At 32.4% G+C, this 24,361-nt stretch overlaps 1 protein-coding gene across 1 annotated transcript in view; it reads left to right on the top strand.

Moving 5' to 3' along the window:
* The window catches only part of LOC132554322 (syntaxin), a 62,875-nt gene that overhangs the window by 15,292 nt on the left and 23,222 nt on the right, over nt 1-24,361 (top strand). Inside the window, exon 3 of the mRNA XM_060218629.1 lies at nt 19,501-19,600. Coding sequence (XP_060074612.1) covers nt 19,501-19,600 — 100 coding nt within the window. The remainder of the gene's footprint in view (nt 1-19,500; nt 19,601-24,361) is intronic.

Raw genomic sequence — 24,361 nt, 5'->3', positions numbered from 1 at the left:
CAAAGTCCTTTGATGCCTGTCAGTCAACTATTTTGTATTGAGCTCAAATTTACTATCCTTTTGTGGCATTTGTGGTCTTCCATTGAGTGACATGTACATTGATGACAGGACTTGTCAGTCATCCACATGACAAGTTTTATCCTGGTTTGTAATAGTTTTCTGTCAACAAAGTGCTTGTATATGGATTCATAACATGTGTCATTTGTTACTTCTCTGTGATAAGCAAATTGGTTAAAGTACTGTTTGGTTTTTGTCTACATTAATCAAGTTATGTTTCAGATTTTGTCAGTTAGCTTTAAGTCATGTTTGGCTTTGTCTCAAATACTTCAAGTTATGTTTGACTTTCGTCAGCAATGCTTCAAGTTATGCCTTGCTTTTGTCAGCTATAGATCAAATTATGTATAGCTTTTATCTGCAATTGATCAAGTTATGTTTGGTCTCTGTCAGCTTTAGATCAAGTTATGTTTAGTTTTTGTCCTGAATGGATCAAGTTATGTTAAGATCATGTAAGCTGTATGTGTGGTTAGTATCATATGTGTGGTATAGTCTGTTGGTATGTGTGTGGTGAAAAATGAATTATCTGCTTTGTGTGTGAAGAACATAAAGTCAACAAATTTGCTGTAATTTGAAGATTTATGATGTACAATGTATTGTTATGTGTTTGTGATGATCAAACTGAATAAAAAAATAAGATATAAAAAAAAAATTATGTTAAGATTTTGTCTGCTATAGATCAAATTTGGTTTATCTTTTGTCTGTAATTGATCAAGTTATGTTTGGTCTCTGCCAGATTTAGATCAAGATATGTTTAGTTTTTGTCCTGAATAGATCAAGTTATGTTTAGATTTTGTCAGCTATAAATCAAATTATGTTTAGATTTTGTCTGCAATTGATCAAGTTATGTCTGGTTACTGTGCGCTTCAGATCAAGTTATGTTTAGTTTTTGTCATCAATGGATAAAGTTATGTTTGGTTTTTGTCGGCTATAAATCAAGTTATGTATGTTTTTTGTCCGTCATGGATCAAGTTATGCTTAGTATTGTCAATGTTGAAACATTACAGTTTAGGAATTCATCAGTGGTAAACATATTTAATCTATACATGATGTATATCAGTTGTTATTCTCTCCTGTAGTGTATCTCTACAGCAAGCTGTCACCACAAAAACATCACAGTTTATTGTGTCACATAATAACGTAATCTACTGAGCTTTGATCCCCTGTCTTCCACAAACACTGCTGAATCAACTCATATCCACCGCAGATTACATATTTTACCTGTAGCTGCAGAATGATCTATTTTTAAAGAATGGCTGTTCTGTTTTGTATCAGACTCTTACTCTGTAGGTGGGTTGCCATCATTTCAATCTGATTTTGAGAGATTAACTTCAATACTTATACTGTACTCAGCTATGTTTATTTATATTGAAGTCTACAGAAATAAAAGATTTTATTAACAGAAGAAAATGACTTCTGATTAATTGATAGAGGCTCTATGTTAATCATCTTTGTATGAAGATACATTGCATGTATGTAGGTTCCTTGAAGATGTTAAAGTTTTGTTTAAGTTTATGATAGGGATGTCAATAAATTTAAATAATTCTACTAAATTGACATTCTTAATTTTAAGATTGTACAAAAGCACACTAGTAAAGAGTACCTTTGATACTATTTAGAATTAGATAGAGCCAAATTATAGATTCAACAGCATCATCCAGCTGTTTGTCCTTAAAGGACTTGTTAGTGCTGCTTAAGACCTAAATTTTGAATTCAAGGAGGCGACTAAAGAAAATCAAAAAGTGATGGTAAAAATGTCAAAATCTGGATGAGGAGGTGTCTTAGGGTGGAGAATGATGAGGACCCAGTGTATGTTAAATAAAAAGGAAACTAAAAAATTCAAATATATTAGAGAGTTGGCCATATATAGGTTCGTGTTTAGTGGGCATCATGTTCAGCAGGTGTTTTGATTTTTCATTGTTACTTTGGTTTATAGCTGTTATATAGAAGTGTATTCCTTAGGGTGATGAGTTGATGAAGTATGACTTCAGTGAGGGATATATTTATATACTGTTTTATAATTTTCTAATTAACTTTCATCAATTAATGGATTACACAATGCCACCGAATTTGTTCCAGGCGAGATAGGAAATCTCTCATGAATCTTTCGATGGTTGGAGATTTTCTTTTAGTTACAGATAATTACATATGCAATTAAGCAGTTCTGACTCCAAAGGCAGTTTTTGATTAAACTTGCAAGGTCATCGTGACATTAAAATGATTCAGTAGGTGGTAGTGCCTACAACTATTATGATGTATAAGTCCTGTTCTGTTGAATAAAACTCGCAGAACAATAGAACCAGTAAAGCATCGCACAGTGAAACCTAACCAAGGCGATAAAAACATTCCCTTGTATCAAAAAAAAACCAAAGATAAAATTCCCTGTGTGAATCAAATTTGTTATACATAAAACCAGGAACCTGTAAGTCAATGCTCCATGAAGGCTGCAGCCACAGGTAAAAGATAAAAACATAACAACCAACAGCGAGGCCTGAAACTAAACGTATTGATTATAATGATTTAAATCTGATTCTTTTATAAGTATAATGTTGTGTCAATTAAAACTGGAGTCCTGCTGCAGAGCCTTTACCATTGATTCTCGCCTGACTGTTTGAACACCCAATCAATATAACTATATACACACAGTCCCGGGTATAGGTTTTCTTCTACACAGGCTGCCAATATTTCATGGGGCATTTGTTCAAACTCAAAAGAACTTAGACTACGTTGCTGACAGAACATAGGACTATGGTATGTTCTGTGGGTGGTGTAGAACTGGGCTAATGTGGTTTCATTAATCAATACCTACATAGATTTGTTACACATGTTTCATTTGGTCTTAAAACACAAAATTGTTTCTTAATCAATTACTGCATTTTGTGATTTCTCATAAAGAGGCAATGTTTGTCTAATGTGGTTAGGTCCAACCTTTTGGATAGTTTTGTTTATTTTGTGTCAGACTATGTTACTGCCAAATCAGCTATAAAAGTAGGCCACTGAAATAGAATTGTTGTTCATGCTGCATTGCATGCAAACTAAAGATAATCTTTATAAGGTTTAGCAGATTGCACAGGAAAGATGATATTGAAGAGGTTTTAAGATTGTACAGGAAAAATGATATTAAAAGGAGGTTAGCTGATTGTACAGGAAAGATGATATTAAAGAGGTTAGCAGATTGTACAAGAAAGATGATATTAAAAGTGGGTTAGCAGATTGTACAGGAAATATGATATTAAAGAAGTTTGCAGATTGTACATGAAAGATGATATTAAATAGATTAACAGATTGTACAGGAAAGATGAAATTAAAAGGAGGTTAGCCGATTGTACAGGTAAAATAATATTAAAAGGAGGTTAGCCGATTGTACAGGTAAAATAATATTAAAAGGAGGTTAGCTGATTTATTAAAGAGGTTAGCAGATTGTAAAGGAAAGATGAAATTAAAGAGGTTAGTGAATTGTACAGGAAAGATGATATTAAAAGGAGGTTAGCAGATTGTACAGGAAAGATGATAATAAAAGGAGGTTAGCAGATTGTACAGGAAAGATGATATTAAAGAGGTTAGTGGGTTGTTAAAGAAAGATAAAGTTAAAGGGGTATGTAGATTGTACAAATTAGATGATCTTTCCACAGGTTTGCAGATTGTACAGTTAAGATAGTCTTACAGTGGAGGTAAGAACATTGTGCAAATATGATAATCTTACCAGAGGTGCTTAGCAGGTTAAGTAAGATAATGTTTTAGAACTTATTATAATTTCATTACAAGAATTATAATTTCTTGTAAATTATACAAGAAAGATAAATTGTGTTAACTTAAAGGTATTACAGAAGATTTATTAAAACAAGGGAATACTGTTACAGAAAACATTACACTTTACTGCTATATAACTTACAATAGGGACAGAAGAATGAAGCGTACGGAAAAGGGCTTGCTTCAAGATGGATGGGGTAGTCTTGCAATTTTTCCCCAAAGGAGACTTACTGAAATGGTTACTGTGTTATAAAACCAGATCTTCCAGACTACAGAAGGTGACTGGTGTGGTGGGATGGGCAGCATGGACATGTAGTTGTTATATTAGTGCCTGGTCTAACTCTGTTGTCTGTCATGCTATATTTCAGCATGTGAAGCAACCAGCACAGGATATCAGATCCTCATATTTTCCTATAAGGCTCAGCATTTTTTTATTTCCCAAGAGTCCTCTTCAAAAGGCGCAGTAGATACGAAAGGAAAAGCACAACCGTATCGTGCAGAATAATTACTCGGAAAATCTTAACTAAACTAAAACCTATTCCATTGATTCATGACAGAACTGGTTGCACTGAATGGGTATAGAGGCAGAGAGCGTGAAGTCACTTGAGAATGAGGGTATTGATCTGAGGTGTTCCGAATGCAATGATTTACTTCCCCCAAGGAAAAAAATTTCCAGCACATTGCAACACAATCTGTTTTCATTGCTTTTGCTGGTCAAAATGTTTGCTTAACATGTTTATATTACTTTACAATAGAATAATAAAATTATTGCCCTTTTCCTTAACTATGTACCATAGGTATTTAGAAAAGAAAAAAAAAGAAAAGAAAGAAAAATTCTGATCACATTGCATCTTTCTGATGGTTTTATTCATAAAATGAAAATTCTTAGAAGTAAAAATGATTAGTCATCAGAAATTGTATTTGTGTATTAATGTGAAAATAAAGGAAGTCCTTAAATTTGTTTGTATCAAAGACATTATATTGAAACTAAACAAATTAAGGGCTGTGCTCGGGACATGAAAACATTATTTTGAAAGTATACCGGTGTTTAAATTTGATAAGGTACAGTTGAAAATTGTTGTCTCGAAATTGCTTGAGTTGAAATTCTGTTTGAGTCCTAATTATTTTCCTTTTTTGTCTTTGTAACATAAGTTGGGATGACTCAAATTTCATTGAGTCGGAATTTCATTGGAGTCGAAGTCATTTTTAAGTCCTTTCAATTGTAAAGAATAAGAAAATTCATTCATTGTCTCGAAATCAATTATTGTCATTAGCATGTCTTCCCGAAGAAAACTGTCAATACATACATAGAGTCAAATGTCACTTGTGCGTAACACATGGCTAATTACAGCAAATCAGTCTATGTACACACAACACTTGGTCTCTGACAATTAATTACCAGTTTAATTATCCAATGAAATGTTGGCTTCTTAATTAGTATCACTATCCTGTAGCAATGACTTACCTACACAAGACATGAAAACAGTTAGCTGGGTTGCGTGTATCTTTAGGAATGATAAAATGAAACTTTTGGATGAAATCTGATCCCCACAATTCCAAGAAAAACTAATTTTTGTGCTTGTTTAACAAAGGACTGTAAAGGGGTGGGTACTTTGCTGGATTAAGTGCTGTTTGTACCTTGGAGTACCTGCCAATCGTAGCCCCTACTGTAACCAATATTACACTTTCCACGGTTCCTTGAATTTGGAGATAACGATTTTCCACTGTGTGTTGTTTAAGAATTTATTTAAATTAAATTCTCAATAATGTATCCAGTGACTTTGTCTCCTAAAAGGTTATAATAGCAGATATATAACCTACTAAGTAATTTTACTGTATGAATATTATTGATGTGTGTTATAATATAATAATTAATGTCTGTTTTAATTGAAAAATTAAATTTGTAACAATTGATGTGTGTTAGATTTAAATTGTTAAATTTATAACAATCAATGTGTGTTATAATTAGATAATTAAATTTATAACAATCAATGTGTGTTATAATTAGATAATTAAATGTATAACAATCAATGTGTGTTATAATTAGATAATTAAATGTATAACAATCAATGTGTGTTATAATTAGATAATCAAATTTATAACAATCAATGTGTGTTATAATTAGATAATTAAATGTATAACAATCAATGTGTGTTATAATTAGATAATTAAATTTATAACAATCAATGTGTGTTATAATTAGATAATTAAATGTATAACAATCAATGTGTGTTATAATTAGATAATTAAATGTATAACAATCAATGTGTGTTATAATTAGATAATCAAATTTATAACAATCAATGTGTGTTATAATTAGATAATTAAATTTATAACAATCAATGTGTGTTATAATTAGATAATTAAATGTATAACAATCAAAGTGTGTTATAATTAGATAATTAAATGTATAACAATCAATGTGTGTTATAATTAGATAATTAAATGTATAACAATCAATGTGTGTTATAATTAGATAATCAAATTTATAACAATCAATGTGTGTTATAATTAGATAATTAAATTTATAACAATCAATGTGTGTTATAATTAGATAATTAAATTTATAACAATCAATGTGTGTTATAATTAGATAATTAAATGTATAACAATCAATGTGTGTTATAATTAGATAATTAAATTTATAACAATCAATGTGTGTTATAATTAGATAATTAAATGTATAACAATCAATGTGTGTTATAATTAGATAATTAAATGTATAACAATCAAAGTGTGTTATAATTAGATAATTAAATGTATAACAATCAAAGTGTGTTATAATTAGATAATTAAATTTATAACAATCAATGTGTGTTATAATTAGATAATTAAATGTATAACAATCAAAGTGTGTTATAATTAGATAATTAAATGTATAACAATCAAAGTGTGTTATAATTAGATAATTAAATTTATAACAATCAATGTGTGTTATAATTAGATAATTAAATTTATAACAATCAATGTGTGTTATAATTAGATAATTTAACTTGTAACAGTCATTGTGTGTTATTGTAAAATAATTAAATTTATAATAATTGATGCATATTGTAATTAGATCATTAAATTTGTAACGACCTTTTGCTTGATAAATAATAAGTGAAGCTAAGGTGTTACAGTTTGTCCTTTTTGTAACAAGTGATTAATATACCCTAAAATACTTGATATGAAAACTAATTAACATCATAATTGATTTACTGTGTAATATTAAGTAACATGTATAAATCTAAACTATTGTAAACGTACTTAGTTTGGCAAAATCAGATTTTTGCACATAACAATTGTTTGGTTAATTAGTGCATTGATGAATTCAGGCATCCTTGATGATGACATTAGTCAGAAGTAGCTTGTAGAAACTGCAATTAACGTAATCATGATTTAACGCAACACTTCCAGTGCTAAAGGTGCTAAAATATGATTACCAGTAAAATATTTACAAAAATTAGTAATCAATAAATTTTGCAAAACTTAATCGATCTAAGATGTTATGATTGATTGCATACATAACCTTTATCATGTAATTTTGTCACGTCGTTAACATAATTACTCTATTGATTACCTGTTATTTTATTTTACCATTAATTTCTGGACTACTGCAATCTACTGTGATAATTTGATATAAGTAACAGTTGTACATTAATTATTTATATCAGTCTTTTGTAAAATTAAGATGTTGTTACAGAGGAAGGTTTGGTTCAGGAGACAATTAACAACATATTTCAGCATCAGTGGTTTCATTTGATTTTAAAGAGACCACACAAGTAACTATCTTGTGATCTTAAAATGGCTGTTACACATAAAATAAACAACAAAGCTACTTGGTTTTCAAGTTGTAAGGTTAGAGAAATTGAATTTGTTGTTTAAGGCCTGTAGTGAAGTATGTTAAACTGTAGTATTGATCCGACATCAGTAGACCAGAGTGTTTCCAGCTATATTGTCTCTGGTGCGACTCCTCATCCATCACCGACTGCAAGCTAGGTGATATAGCGAGAACAGACTCCCTGAACAGTCCTTGAATCTCTCCATGGAAAATGCTGAATATGTTATATTCTGGAAAACATGTGATTTGTTGTTTCTTTTATTAAGACTTGTTTGCTAACTTTATCACCCTGTCAACATCCAGGGTCATTTTGTTGTAGGGTCTCCTTGTAGTGGATTAAGGCTACCTTACTGAACAACATACGGAAGGCCTGTTGCATGTTATCTAAAGCAATTGGGGTTTAGTGTCTTGCTCAAGGACATCATTGTGACAACACACCTCCAGCTTGTTATAAAGAACAACTAAATGATGTCAAATTATTTAGTATTGCAGCAATTCTTTTTAGTGAAACTTTTAAGTTAAAAAAATAATTCAATTTTGGACATTGATTTTTCAAACAATATTTATTCATTTTCAACTGTTATAAAGAATTTGAGAATAAAATATGTGTTTTTCTCTTACAAAGAAACACTAGACATCTACCTTAAACCTGTATAGTATTTAATTTCCGCCCAAGAGATAACATGTCAAATTAATTTCCCTAGATCATTTACGGTGATAATCTTGATTCATTTTTACAATGTAATGTGTGATACAATCTGAATACAACACAATTAATGGTAGAATGGACTACATCATGTCAATCTTCCTGTGATTATTGATGGGTCTTACACGTGCGTCTTCCTCATCTGGTGTGTCGTGTGTATGACCTTATCTCTTCGCTTTGTACACTAAAGACACTGCCTCATCCATCTTTACAATCTTATAGTGTTTCCAACTGTCCTCGGATCATATGCCATTTATCATGTCCAAGAGGAAGGCTTCAGATGACCATGGTATCAACCTTTTGTTGAGGGAAACACCAACATTGACAGGGTTTGATCATTACTTTTCAGTAGAGAGACAGCAGATCTCCTTGGTACAATCATGGCAATGATTTTGATAAATTAAATAAAAGGTAACAAGAATATTAACATCTGTGATATTTCCTCCTTTAAATTTATATATGGATCACTTCATTTAGGTTAATTAACATGTTCTATTGATTTCACAGATGTAAGATTTTTTTCTTCTGGAAATAAGAGGAAAAGAATGTGGAATCTAAGGGCCTGAAAGGTCATTGAATGAGGCATAAATGATACTTGATGTCCACCTACCCATGGAGGTTTATCAGTATTATTTAAACATGGTTAAATATTACAGAACAGGTATAATATGAAAAGGACAGGTGGTCCATGTTCAACTTAATGTGACCATCTCACCCCGAAAGATTCATGATGGATAATATTACCTCTTAACTTTATTTTCTCAGCAGTTATTTAAATTTGTTCTTCTCGACTTTGTATAATTACTTGAATATATTAAACAGATCAAAATTTGAAAAAATGGGGATTAATGAATGCCTTTTGATTCAAAACTGAATGTGACACCATGAACAGCCAGGTTCATTTGTAAAGTGGATTCCCCTTGTAGAGCATAACTGAGGCTACCTTACTGAACATTATAATGGATGCAATAGTCCATATGATGGAAATGCCCAAACTAGAATCAGTAAGACTTCGTTAAAAACAATCACATCTACAATGTACATCTAGATGTTTTTATAGACTGAAAATTACATAGAAGCATAGTACTGACAAAGTTAGATATGGGTTTTGGTAAAGACATGCACCTGAATGCCCATATCAAACATTGTAGAAGAGCATACATCCTTTTTTCTCATGGTCTTTACTGCCTGTACATTTAATATCCTCAGCCAGCTTGCTGCAGAAGGACACCATTCTAAGCTTAAAGTTGCTAATTTAAACTTCCTTTCATTTCTAAAAGGAAAATAACAGGTCTGTTTTAATGTCGTTGGATATTTTGAAAGCCTTTCTATTTTACAATGGCACCATCTTCTGAAAGCTAAGATTGTGAGTCATTCCTAAGTTTCAAAAAAATATTTTTAATCAATTAGATTCCACAGCTATTAACACACATTAGGAGTTATTTCATAGAATTGGAAAAATCACTCGCCTCAATCCACTAATGAAATGAAGACATCAAATTGAAGGTAACTCTATTGTGAAAATAAGGGATAAAAGAGTTACGTAATTAGTGTGTTTTAATTATTGGACATCTGCACAAGGTGTGTTGGTTACATCCATGCTTGAGATTCATCAGTTGTGTTTTATTTTTATGAATGTCCATTACTAATTAATAAGTTATAAGGTGAATGAAAGTCTAATATGTGTTTGACAATACTTCAATACTTCTCTTCACATTTCCATAAATGAGTTCTTGTCATATGTCATTTACTTACCTGTATGTTTTCACCATACTGATTTCATCATTCCATAAATTTTTCACCTTATAATGAAACTGTTCATTTTGCCTGCAAGTGTCCACACATTAAGCTACATTGACAAATACAAACAAAACAATTTTGCTTTAACATTGAAGTCCCCCATACATGTTCCTGTTATTGGTAACCAACTGAGACTATGATACAGAAAGATATCTTCATAACTGTGAAAAAACATATTGCATGCTGCCAGATTCTCATCCACTGTGACAGATTGCCTGGATTGAAATGTGTAAGGGGACTTACTGAGGAAGGAAACCTGAGGGGAAGGGGGAAATTGGAATTAGAATTTGTTCAAATTGGTGTATATATTTAAGTTTACAATAGGTATATAATATGATTCTTTACAAACATTACCTCTTGCAGAGAATATTTTTCAAATTTAATGGGTGTGTTTATTTAGGTAAATTGTCACATTCTATTAAAAGTACAACTGCAGAGGTAATCCAGGATTTACATCACTGTCCTGTTATAGTCAGCTTTGTTATTAGCTATCAGTAGTTTACCAAGATTCCCATGATAGGTCAATGAATTGTCTTCAGTGAAGCAGAACATGCGTATTCTTTCTGAACACATGATCTTATTAATTTTCTCTGTATATCCTTTGTTCATATTTGTCCTTGGTTCCTCTAATTTGAGTTTGTGTTTAGATTATGTTGAAGTCATAATTATTTTTTTTTGTTTCAGTATAATCAACAGGGAATTACTATAATTGATATACAAATTTTGAAATAATTCCTCTGTGAAAGTGCAGAAATAGACATATTTGTCAGGTTGGAATTTAAACAGTAATTCAAGTAAAAGCATCTTTTTCTTATTTACCCTAAAACAATGCAGGACAAACATGAAGGGACTATTGTAACAGTAAAGTTGACTGGGACTAAAAGGTATATATGAAAGTCAGGCGATTTCTTCATGAAAAAGACAAAAAGTGTATCATATCTATAAAACGTCTGTTATCAAAACGTACATGATCATGTAATAAATCACCATATGGTAGGCTATTTAAATTGCTCTGCGTCTGTGGTCCTTTCATCTGTTCATCCGTCCTTAAATATTTTGTTATTGCTATTTCTTTAGAGATGGATCTTTCTCAAATTGCATATGTAGTTTCCCCTTGGTCGCTGGCAATGCCCATTTGATTTTGGGCCTGATAAAAGAAAAAAAAAAATTGCTGACAGGCAGCGATCTTGGATTTTCTCAATGAACTTTTTTATATTTCTTAAAAAGTAAGAGATGGATCTCTCTCAAATTTCATATGTAGGATTCCCTTGGTCCTTAGTTATGTCCAATTGATTTTGGGAATGATAAAAAAAACAAAAATGGCCAACAGGCAGCCATGTTGGATTTTGCCAGTATAGATTGTTATTGCTATTTCTTAAGAAGTACTCTATGGATATCTCTCAAATTTTTAAGTATGTTCACTTTGGTCAGTCTTTGTATTTCTTTGATTTTGGGACTGAGCAGAAGAAACAAAATGGCTCTCAGTTGGCCAGTTTGGATGTGGCAGGTAAAGATTACCATTGCTATTTCTGCAAAGGAATGTTTAAATGTGTGATCATTAAGAGCAAAGACAGAGAAGAGAAAAGAAGGGTAAAGATCCAACTTCCAAAGAGCCTCAGAATATTTTCCAAATGAAAATGTCATTAATGTCACATTTTATAGCAAAGGATATAGAAAAAAATGACTGCCTTTAAGTGCCTTGGATATTTACTTATAAAACATGAACTTGTCGTAGAGGAAAGTAAAGAGAAAAATGGATTTGTTGAAAGAAATGAGGGGAAAAAAGGTCAAATTTGTAGCTAGCTGCTCTGCATGCATGCAGCACCTTTAAAAATATTGAAAATGAAGTGAAGATAGGAACAGAGATAATGGATGGAGCTGGGTTATTGATCCATAATAAAAAAGTGAGTGAATTTCCTTATAAATATTTAATAGTGTGTGGATTACTAGGAAGAGAGAGACAAGGAACCAGAGTATTGATTTGGAGTGGAACACTTGTGCTGTGTAGAGTCGGAACTTCATTCATAACCTGTGTGTGCACACAGCTTAGAAACACTGCATCAGGTTTTTCCTAAGGAACTATATATATATACACATGCCATTCTATCATTAATGACTGGCGCTTCAACATCGACAACATAGTGACAGAGAGATGCAAAAACGGTGTAAATGATAGCAGAGGTGTCATTCAGACTCGTTATGGTCCATTTATCAAGCATCTCTTACACATGTCATGCATCAGTTGTCACGTTAATTGCTGAGATTTAATATCTTGTCGTTTATATTAGAAAATGTCATGTGCCGCAGCAGTAGATAGTTTGTACAAGATAACAACCTCTGATTCATATGGTTGAAACAGATCTTATTTTTCCTAATGTCTGTTTTAAAGGACAAAAATAATGCATTGTGTTTGAAAATAATGTAATTTTCATAGCAATAGTTTGAGATTGGAGGCAATGAAACGGTTAGAAGTTAAAAGATTGAAAGCAAGATTTATCGTTGAAATTTTTGAAAATTGAATTTTGATTTCTTTAGGATATATTATCTGCATGAAAAAAATGTTAAAATCAGATAGGATTTTTCTGCAAATTGTATACCAGGTCTAGCTTCTGCAGGGATAAGGCAGGTTTTCAATGTTTTCCATTTAGGGGAGTCAGAGAATATGGACCTGCTGTACTTACAGCTTATTTTATTATCCTGAAAGGCATTGCCGCTACAAGTGAGAATCCTGCAAATATAGGATTTTTCACATGCTTTATTGAAGAGACCAGAATTGATTTGCCTTCAGCATCATACTTTGGATCATTCTGTTTCATTTCCTTCCTACCTGCTCTTCCTTTCTGAGATTTGTTTTCTTTGTTGGTATATCCTCTTGGAAATATGTCCTCTGACTTGTATATAAGGTCATTTCACCCTAAACTGCTTGACATACTTGTAATGGTATACACCTCAAAGGGAGACAATCCAGTGTGGTGTCATTAGTGGTTTTTACTGTCAATGAGAGATGAATGCTCAATATTGCTGTACTGCAGAGGCCATGTTTCAGTGAACAATGAAAATGTTACAACATCACTACTATCAATCTTCTGTGGTAAAATACCAAAGAAGACAAGTATCATTTGGGCACTGGCATATTGATAAATGGGGTTGTTTGTAGCCAGGAACATTCACTAAATCAATGCTTGGAGACAAGAATATACTTGTTAGTAGCTGTGTAGTGCTCTACAGAACTTGAAATTCCAGCAACTGTGCAGTATATATATAAATATAGAGTACTTATGAAACAAAATATTTTTAAGTACAGAAGAATTGCAAATGTCAAATTTCAGTGTCTTTACATAAATTGCTTTTCTATTTTGTTGGCAATATGAAACTGGGTGCTAAAGTAGTCAGCTAATGGAATGTTTTGGGTGGTCAGGTGGTGGAGTAGCAATGCACTCACTCACCTTTCACCTATACTTCTGAGGCTTGATTCTTCAAACGGCCATGAAAATGTATGTCACATGACTGATCACAAGGGCATAAGGTTTCCTCTTACCGTAAGAACCCTTACATACTTCCTTCAAGGCCAGAGAGAGGGAATAATATAGATTTTGCTGTGCCTATTTCAAAACTTTGAATATGATTTTCCTTGCCTGCCTGCTCTTTAACTCCAGACATCATGCTATGGTATGACAATTTTGCAAGGACTGTGCAATCCAAAAGAAAAAAAAAATCTGAACTATTAGGCAATATGTTGGTTGTTCAAAGTCAACTGATGCAATTTTAACATACTAAGCTTTACTGAGGTGATCATGGGTCTGTTCTTCTATGAGATTTGAAAAGGAATGGTTCACTTGCCCAGCTACATAGATTTTCCCTGGGTACTTCAGTAGACATCCTTAATGCTTCCATTCACTTCAATAAGACTGAACTACAAAAACAGACCTGTATATCTTTAGGTCTTGCATTGTCGACCACATCTCCGACTGATGACTCGAGATGCATCAAAATACTGATAAATCTGCTTTTACACTATACTGCAGTGATCCTTCAGACTATTCAATATAGAAAAGATGAATTTGTCTAGAAAACACACTGATTTCATTATCGTTTGTATATCTAAATTTACCAATGTGTGACTGATACCAGAAACATTGTATAAAGATTTTACGTATTCAAACTTAACTTATATAAATCATTCACTTTGATATTGAATCTCGGGAAAGATTGAAGAAGTTTTCTTTGGAAGATTTGTGATGGAAAGGAAAATTTATATGATGTTTACACTCTCCATCAATTCTTTGGCGGAACATTAGATGTTTATATCAGATAGATGATAAATCGCCTCTCCCTGTTTTCCATTTCCCTGTGGTGGCCCAATATAATATATTGGATTGGAAACGGGGAGGATTGCAGTCTGATATAATACAACTATTCTTCAGAGACCTGATGTTGATAAATATTGAAATTATTCCCGCCAGAGACATTTAAATGTCGTCTGTGACAACGCTTCATACTGAGTTTGTGGAAATGCTTTGTCTTTAAATGCACTTGTAAGATAAGTATAGGACGCGTTTTCTTCTATCTTCCAGTTTTTATCTGACAGGAGATCGATAATGTTTATCAATCAGTCAACAACTCTAATATGTCTATATTTTTTCTTTTCTGTGCATCATCAGCATAACAGGTACCTGTGAATGTTGCTGTAAAATCAGGTATTTTTGTGAGGGCCCAGTTTTGGTGTTTTTCAGCAAAAATAAAAAAAATTCAGGGACACTTGATTTCATGCATAAGTACTGGTGTACCTCTGGACAATATACCACTTGTGCTTGTTTTTCACCATGTGTGGATATAAAAAATTGTGGATTAAGAATACCAATCGTGAAAAAAACATCCCCAGGAAAAGTAATGACTTCATAGTAGTCATAACTAAACATCTCCACAGACTTAATGTTTGTGTTAAAAACCTTGCTACAACCTCATATACTGTAAGCAACTTATTTCAAGAATAAAATACTTTATTTTAGTAAGATTGATACATTTTATTTATCATAATTTTCCTGTTTGCTAAGTTTATGATAAAAAGGATGCTGAAGTTTAAAACTGGAGGTTAACAGGAATGAACTTACAACTTAAATTCAACAGAAAATATAATACTGCCTTATATATATATATTTTGAAAACCATTTTAGAAAAGTTTAAATATTTCTGATATTTAGTGACATGAACTATTAACTATTATTTTTCCTAGTTATTTAATTGGATTTTAACTTAAAGAAATATTAATTTCAACAGGAAATTTGTACAGAAATTAGACTTTTATCAACTGTTCCTATTTTATATTTGATATGCAGGAATTTTGATTATTCATCTGAAATTTTGGGTGTAATATATTACCAATTATGGCAGAATTCATAGAAACAAAAGCAAACAAAAAAAAAAAAGAAGAATTGGTCTATTAAGTTTGTTTATCTATTGAAAAGTTTCAGCAATAATGGAGGGTCATTTTGAACATTTTCAAAAATAAAGTACTACAGCATATAGTAAGACATGTTATTGTTAATTTTGAATAACAGACATTCCCATTTGATAATGATTTCAATCTTTTATAGACAAAAGTACCTGTTATTTCTAATTGATCATTATTTGAATTTAAATAGCTTCAGGTGTAATGGCATGCACCATTACCAAGTTTATACAATGCTTCTTACCTCCGTCAAATTTTAAACGTTTGTTAATATTGATGAAAAATAATTAGAATACAGTAAACCAAACATAGCATCATCATAGTGCCATGTCCTTGCCCGAAAGTCGTGTATCACATGATGACGCTACAAATAGCCTGATTTCGTGTTTGGATGATTGCTTCAAGAAATGTCCATTTTACCAAATAAACAGCAAAGGTTTTCTATTCATGACTGCCAATCTGTCGCTTAGTCGTCTAAACGTATCAGCCTTGGATAGTAGTCATCATGAGAAAATTGATTCCTTAAGGAAGAGATAGGTAATGCTGAGGCTTAACAGTTTCTGTGTCAAATCAATGGCTGAGTGCTGTTGTAGAATAGAGCATGCATAGTACAGCTCAGGAATTTGTCGCTCTCAGGAAGCAACTGCTTGTCTTTGTGTGGTTTACAGATCCACAACAAAATTTTGCAGATAATTTTGTATTTTTTCAGGAGCCAGAGGTGAACAAATGATAAATCTTTATTAAAATATAGAAGCTTATAGCTACTTGCATAGAAAAAGAAGCTTGGAAAGACAATATTTTAGCTCATATGCCTTGCATAGAATTAGTTTCCAAATGTTTATTTATGTATAAAAATTGGTATTTTGTGAATAATTGATATTCAAAGTGTCTGAATGATTTATGTTCCTGGGATCTGTGAATTCACATTAATTTATATGTTCTTGCAAGGAATTCAAGGAAAAAATGAAGCATGAAAATATATTGGCAATATTTGATGAGCCTATCTCCTCTACAGTGAATAACCAGGATGGTGTTATTGTAGCGTAGTGCTTTCCACACAGTGATCAGAAACAGCCATCCCAAAGCTGGTGTCTAATGGTAAAGATGCACAATTTGATTATGCGTTTTAACCCTGTGATCCCAACAAACACAATGGATTCTCCAAGTCCATAATTGAGATAGGTTCATGATTTCTTAATGGGGGCGGAGGATGTTAAAGCACACGAGAACAGAAAATCAGCAAAGGGGTCAGTGGTCAAATTTGATAAACTATCTATAAATACAGATAAAACTCACCAAAGGAGTCTGTCTGCCAAACTGAAGAGTGTTTTATTTTTTTGACAGAAAACCTATGGGATATACAAAATGTATAGCTTAGTCAAAAGAACTTGACATTGAAGAGCTGGACCATAGGTGACCATGTTCTGGCACAATACACCTAACCATATTTTAAACAGAAATCTATTGATCTTTTGCTAATTTAGACTGAAATATAGTAACCAAATTATAAACGTGAATTGTTTCAATTTCTTTCCCTTTATAGCATAAACTGAAAGAAAAGATCTGTTATCATTATTCTAATGTTACTGTCCTTGTAAATAGGATCTGTCTGTTGACTCAGTGGAATCTTTAAGGCCATGGGAAATATGATTTCATAATTTCTGAGATATGTACATGCTGAAACAATATCGAACTTTTGAAAAAGACTATGCTACAAATGCAACATGCTGAATCAGCACTTTAGTGTCACACAAGTCAGTCTGGCGGAAAACCAGTATCAGTGATCTATAAGGGACTCATGTTAATGTTATCTGTGTCACATGAAACATGAGGAAAAGAAACAAATTGAGGCCTTCGTGTACACATCAATTGCATTGAACTGTTTGTAAAGATTCAATCTATGTGGTTGCATGACATCAAATTGCCTCAATATAGGTTCAGCTCCCATTCATGTGTGTTTTTTTATATTCAAATCATCTGGTCTTCTCTCTGTGTATCCTATAGTAATAGTCGTAGTTCTTTTTCTCTCACACAGTCATGCTGCCATATATCCTAGCTCTAGTATATAGCATTTTAATGCTTCAGTCTATTGTAATTTTCTGCATATAAAAAATCCTCCATTGGTGGTGGTTGGTGAAGTGAGGAAAATGATTAAAGCGGAGGTACTGGTTGATGTTAATTACAAACCATAACTATTGTAAATACTCAGGCCCACCGTTTTGTGATCTGTATCCCTCCATAAAATAAATCTACGTGACATGTAGGCTAGAGGCTCTAATACACATTCAATTTAAATAAACACATTTTATGTGATCACGTTAAAAATCACCCTTTGCTCTTAAGCTTGAGTGATTGATGAGGAAGATTCTCTGAGGTCAGCTAGAGTCAAAGTGGGGATGACTACACTTAGGAATAGTATAGATGCAGGAGGGAAAATTTGTTCCTACTGAAATTTAAGTTGTGATTTCCAAAACAACCAGCATAATGACTTAATTTCATTAGCAACTCTTTAACCTGGGCTTATTGATGTGTGATAGAGATCTGAAGTTCCTTATTCATTCATCATCAATTCACTCATGGTGAAAGCAGAACTCATTAGCCTCACCTACAAATATATCTTAAATCAGCCCACAAGATAGTCAAACCCTCCCTCCCTCCCTCCCATCCAAAAAAAAATAAATAATAATAATAATTTAACGTTTGCTGTAAACCCTGTGTTAAAACCACACAGTGTTAATAAATGTCACTGGAATTTGGTCCCAGTGTAACACAGTTTCAAGTGAATGAACCTTAAAGGCCATTACTAATCTCTGTTACCATGAGACTGGCTTTTATAGACAGGTATGACTGTATCTGTACCAGTAAGATGAATCAAAAACCTCTCTGACAAAGCTTGTATCATTTTTATGAAAATTATAATAGAATATTCTAGTAAGTCTCATAAATATATTCATGAACCAAATCTGAAAGGAAGTGTTTGTAGCTACAGTTTGGCTATAATAAGGATTGATTGTGATGAAGAATATAGTTCATAAAATGGCTGGAACATGTATAGATCTAATTAAGTAGACCATCTACCAAATTCCAGTGCCATATATCTTGTTTTATGATCCAGTTTCATGGTTTCAGAAGTTATGTCTTTCCTGGCAGATCTGTTTCAGTAAAGATATAACTTGCATGATTACTTGGAGATTTATACATGAGCTCGTACATTATATGTTGGCGGTAATTGATGATTAAATTATTTTTGAGTACATAATTTTGTGTGCATGACCGACTCGTAAAATATGGCAGAAACACTTAGTATGATTTTATAATATATATATAGATATTGAAATGTTGATTTGTATTCCTGAATTGTCAACTGTTGATATTTTCTCAATATCCTATCCTCCTGTCTAAGATTTCCTGTTTCTTCTGTACCTGTATCCTCAAGTCTTTATTCCTGTTTAATTTAATGTTTAGATTACCTGACTTTATTAATGATTGATTCCATTCTGCTTTCTTTAAACTTTAGCCACTTTCTTGTCAATTAAACTGTATTTAGAATTGATACATTTTTACTTCTAATGATATGTTTCCAGGAAGAAAATTCACAGAAATTTATTCAGTTTTCTGAAAATGTCATAAATAGGACCAAAAATGACAATGTGTTTTTGAACTTGATATATATGAGATTTTTTCCCTTTGATTAGCTATACATGATCAAATGTCACATATGTGTTTATGAAATTGTTTTAGATCTTTGAAATAACTGTTTTTATTTCAAAGATCTAAAACAAATGATATTGACTATATTTGATATGTTGGATCATGAATTGATGAAGAGTTGATTACAGATTCATGGATTATGTTAGCGCAGATTTATCCCTGGTTCTAAATCACGATGTACAGGTTTGTTTTGGTTTTGTTTTGCAGGTGGAAGAGATCCGTGGAATGATTGATAAAATTTCTGATAATGTGGAAGAGGTCAAGAAAAAACACAGTGCCATCTTGTCTGCTCCACAATCGGATGACAGTAAGTTGTTCTAGCCAATCACTGATCACTTTAATATTAATATGAATACATCGACCATATCCAACTGGCCTCAAGGTCACAAGGGTCACATTTTCAAAAACATTTTAACAACTAGAGACATGATATTTGGCTGGTATATATATATATATATATATATGAAGTGAGCAGTGCAGGCCCACTGGTCCTCTTGTTGAATATTCTGGTCATCTGTCCGATCATAAAGATATCTACCAGCCACTTTAACAATACAGAACTGTATTACACTGCTTCTGCTTCATGAACCTGTACAATTATTGTGTCAATATATTCATCTTATGGATTACATTAACACCATTTGTTTATCGGTTATGTGGATTGAGAAGTAGTCACAGAATTTCCTATGGAATCTCTCAAACCTGACCTTAACCATTTGTGAACTGATTATGATGTAAAAAGTGTGGGTCGGTGTGACATGTGGTATTAAATATGGCCTCTATCACTCAGCTGACAGAACATGCTTCTTGACTCAGTTGGGTAGAGCCTTCGATTTCCATGCCACAGACACTGGATTTTTGGTCTGGGCTTTTGACATGAATGTGTATTGTCCTTGTTTTTACAATGGTGAAGTCATTGATGCATTCACTTTCTTGAAATATACTTCCTTTTTACTTCCAGATGTCAATAAAATCCATGGACTTTTAAAACATTGAGAAAAACAATCTTCACAGTAAGGGTACTAAATGCATAAGCTTAACATACCTCTAAGACTGTCATTAAGTTTGGTTAGTGGAAATAAGGTATGAATGTATGTCTCTATATGGCTAGGGTCAGTGGGAATAAGGTATGATCGAATGTCTCTCTGTGGTTAGAATTAGTGGAAGTAAGGTATGATTGTACATCTTTCTGTGGCTAGAGTTGGTGGAAATAAGGTATGATTGTACATCTTTCTGTGGCTAGAGTTAGTGGAAATAAGGTATGATTGTACATCTTTCTGTGGCTAGGGTTAGTGGAAATAAGGTATGATTGAATGTCTCTCTGTGGCCAGGATAAGTGGCAATAAAGTAAGAATGTAGATCTCTCTCTGTGACCAGGGTTAGTGGAAAAAAGTTATATGGTATGATCTGTCTGTGGTCAAGGTTAGTGGAAATAAGGTATGATAGTAAGTCTCTCTGTGGCCAGGATAAGTGGCAATAAAGTAAGATGGTACGTCTCTCTCTGTGGTCAGGGTTAGTGGAAATAAGGTTTGATGGTATATCTTTTTCTATAGTTAGGAAAGGGTTAATGGAAATAAAGTTAAAAGAATGATGGTACATCTTGTGTGGCAGGAAATTCAAGGCTTTGCCAGTGGCACAGGGTATAGTTTATCTCCAGCAGTCACACATGGGACTGAAAATTGGCACAGTGTTTTAATTTGTTTCTTAAATATTTATGAGTTCTTGAGAATATTTATTGATTGGCTTTGGTTTAAGTATGAGTAATCAGTGGTGCTAGACAATGTATCCAACACATAATCTGATAACAGTGATAGCAGGACTTCTACCAACCGCAGTCTTTATTAGTTAAAAACTATGATGAAAGTCCAATGAGGTTCATAAGGAAGAATATTATTCCTATGACAACATTTTAAATCAGGCCTTTTTTAAGGGCTTCTTGAGGCCAATAAAGGGGCCCTATTCCAAATTAAAATTATTTGGTTTGAGACAAATCCTGAGAATTTTGCAATACGACTTCTGAAAATTTCTTTTCCAATTCATCAATTTTCCCAAAATTGAAGCGAGGCAAAAATGCCCCATTCCAAACCATCTATTTAGGTAACTATTTCTTCTTGTCGAAACTTCTTCATTTCAGCTCACCAAAGGCTCACTAAAATTAAAGTTTCTTAGACTTAATTCATAAATATGCAATCAAATGAAACCTCATGTGTATATATAACAAGCTTTACATAAAGACATGTTTTATTAGGAGAAGGGTCTCTTTTTGGATGACAGTGGTACTACATAGCACCAGCTACAGCCTTCCTGTTCCTAGGTCAATACAGATTCCTGGTAGTCTGCAGACTTTGGCAGGATACCATAATATTGAGAAATGATTGTCAGAAACATGATTATTCCATTCCAATAATGTTTGTCATTGAGCATCTGCAATCACAGCATTAAAACTGGACAGAGATTGTCCAGCATTCTTATAGCTTAAGCTTAAACTCAAATTTTACCACGAAATATTCTTTAATTTCCTGTAACAAATTAAACAAAAATGAAGAGACCAAGTTAATTGTCAATCCACTTGGCCATTATTTATGGTAATTTGATATTTTAAAACACATTCAATTAATTTCTCATTCATTTGTATGAAGGGACAAGCAGTCTTATAGGACAGCTGAGTTTAAGATGTAGGTTGAACAAACAAAATGTTATTTGGTGATTTCGGAAGGAATACATCTAAATGAATACAGGTTACTGTGTACAATGGCATTCGAGCCTTGTAACATCAGAAATGTCTACTGTACTCCAGGGAAATAATGGCACTTGGAAACATTGAAAATAACTCAAGTGAACATTGGAAAAATTGTCGGTTCTGTTAAAGAAATCAACAAGTTGCTTGGACCATCTTTGGACTTAAGAGCAATAAAGTCAAAACATGTTCCTGGATTTTCTGGAAGACGTTAAACAATTCCCTATAGTGTTGAAGGTGATTTGTTAAAGTGTTTCCAGTCCAAAAAAAATAAAGCCAAAAACATATAGATTTTTAAGCTTACTTAATTGACATGTTGGTGTCAGAGGAATGGTACTGACAACTCAGTAATAAGTGTGTATGTGAAAGCTCACATCACAATGCAAAGACTGACTATAAGAACATCCCAGTATAAACATTGTACATCTCTGGTCTTTATCAAGATTAATCTCATAATGGCAAATTGTAAACATTTCAATCACCAAGATTAGATCAGATATTTTTGTCAACATTTCTAAAAGGCTTTTTACTCTTTCAAAATAAAATGTATAAATGCATCTTAGACCTGTCATATTCTTTTATTCCACAATTTCATCTCTTCTGTTTGATTTTTTTCTTAGTAAAAAAATAATAATAAAACTAAGATGTAAGGAATGTGATTTTGATATTCTAAGTGAAAAGGAGAGGAGTAGGAGGAAAAGGAGGGAACATTTTGGGAGAATTTAAAAACAAAATAAATGGATTAGTATCATGTGTATATTGACACTGACATTTGAATAGCATTAGTCTGGTTATATTCTGATGGGTTAAGTGATGGGGGCTGTAGTGGTATAACCTTAGGCTGATGGAATTAAAAGTGTGTTTCTTATACTTTCTTATTTAACATCCATTCAGCATTATTCTCTTGTGACCAATCTTTCAAAGGAAAATGGTTGTCTCTGGTGGTGCCTGAATGTGAACCCTCTTCAATCAAACACTATGGAAGCCCTTGTGTGTTAAAAGGACAAGTGTACTGCCGATACCAAATTGCTTTTGTTTCCTCTTTATGAATAATGTAAAGTTCTCAGAAAAAGAAATCATTATTTACAGTCATATTGAATACAAATAAAATATAAATATCTGAAATTTTGGAGAAATCCAATTCTCTGAAAAAAAAATCATGATTTTTAAAATTTCATTTACAGGTATCAGTATGTTTGCCTGTAAGAGGCATCTTAGCATTAGAGTCTTGAGTTCAAATGAAGAAACAAAAAAACAAAAAAGTCTTAAAATAAAAAAATGTATACATATGTCTATAACACTTTTGATTGCCCATGGGAAATACAAGTTTTAGTCGCCATAGAAAAGGATTTTCAGACTATGTTAATTTCATAACTGCTTTTGTATTGGAAGTATAATGAGGAAAAGTGTTTGTATTGCTGTATCGATAAATTGTCTCAATCGTTGTCATTTATTGACCGAATTAAGGTGTTGTATTCTAATGGAACCCAGCAGAGTCGTCCAAACAGTGTTGACGGTTAATGGAAATTCACTGATAGCATCTGATAGGGATTTACTTAATATCCTCTAGGATTTCACTGTGATCCGAACAATCTCCATTTTCTAGTTATTGCTTACTACTTAAGATAGAAACATAATCAAATAGTAATAAATAATGTTGATAATTTCTGTTTCGTAAATAATTACTGTATTTGATTTCATAAGAAATATGATATTTATTGGCATATATATAGATTTGTTGTTATACACTTGCTGAACTTGAAATTTATGTTTTCATTTCATATAGTAAAATAGTGTTATCAGTTATGGAAATTACTGTTCTTTGACTGAACTACTGATCAATTATTTATTGTTTTCATGAATAATATTACATGATAGATTCTGTTCAGTTTAATGTTTTAAGACATGTGCATTAAAAGTCAGACTAGAGTTATCTTATCTTATTTTTTTTTCTTTTGTCCTAAATTCAATCCAATTAGATTTCTCTTGTGAAAATTGAATCCAATTCGTTTTCTTTTGTACAAGTTTAATCCAATTTTATTTCATTTGTACAAATTACCGGGTAATCCAATTTGTTTTATTTTCTGAATTTTTAAGGGTTTTTGAACTTTCCAGGAGTCAAAGTTTGAATTGTTAGATACATTATAATATGGGCTCATCTTTGGTGTATCTCTTGAGAATAACAAGCAGGTTAAAAGTTTGCTGGCGGATTTTTCAAAGTCACTTGCACATCAGCAAAAATGAGTGTTGCGGCTGCCATGTTTTTCATGAGTCGAAAGTATAAGGTGTGCACTGAATATGGAACCTACAACTGGATCTGTCAGACCTCCC

Source organism: Ylistrum balloti, unplaced genomic scaffold (assembly GCF_031769215.1).
Source record: "Ylistrum balloti isolate Yb309-2 unplaced genomic scaffold, AGI_CSIRO_Ybal_v1 Utg370392, whole genome shotgun sequence".
Lineage (NCBI taxonomy): Eukaryota > Metazoa > Mollusca > Bivalvia > Pectinida > Pectinidae > Ylistrum > Ylistrum balloti.
This window is presented reverse-complemented; position numbering and strand designations above follow the sequence as displayed.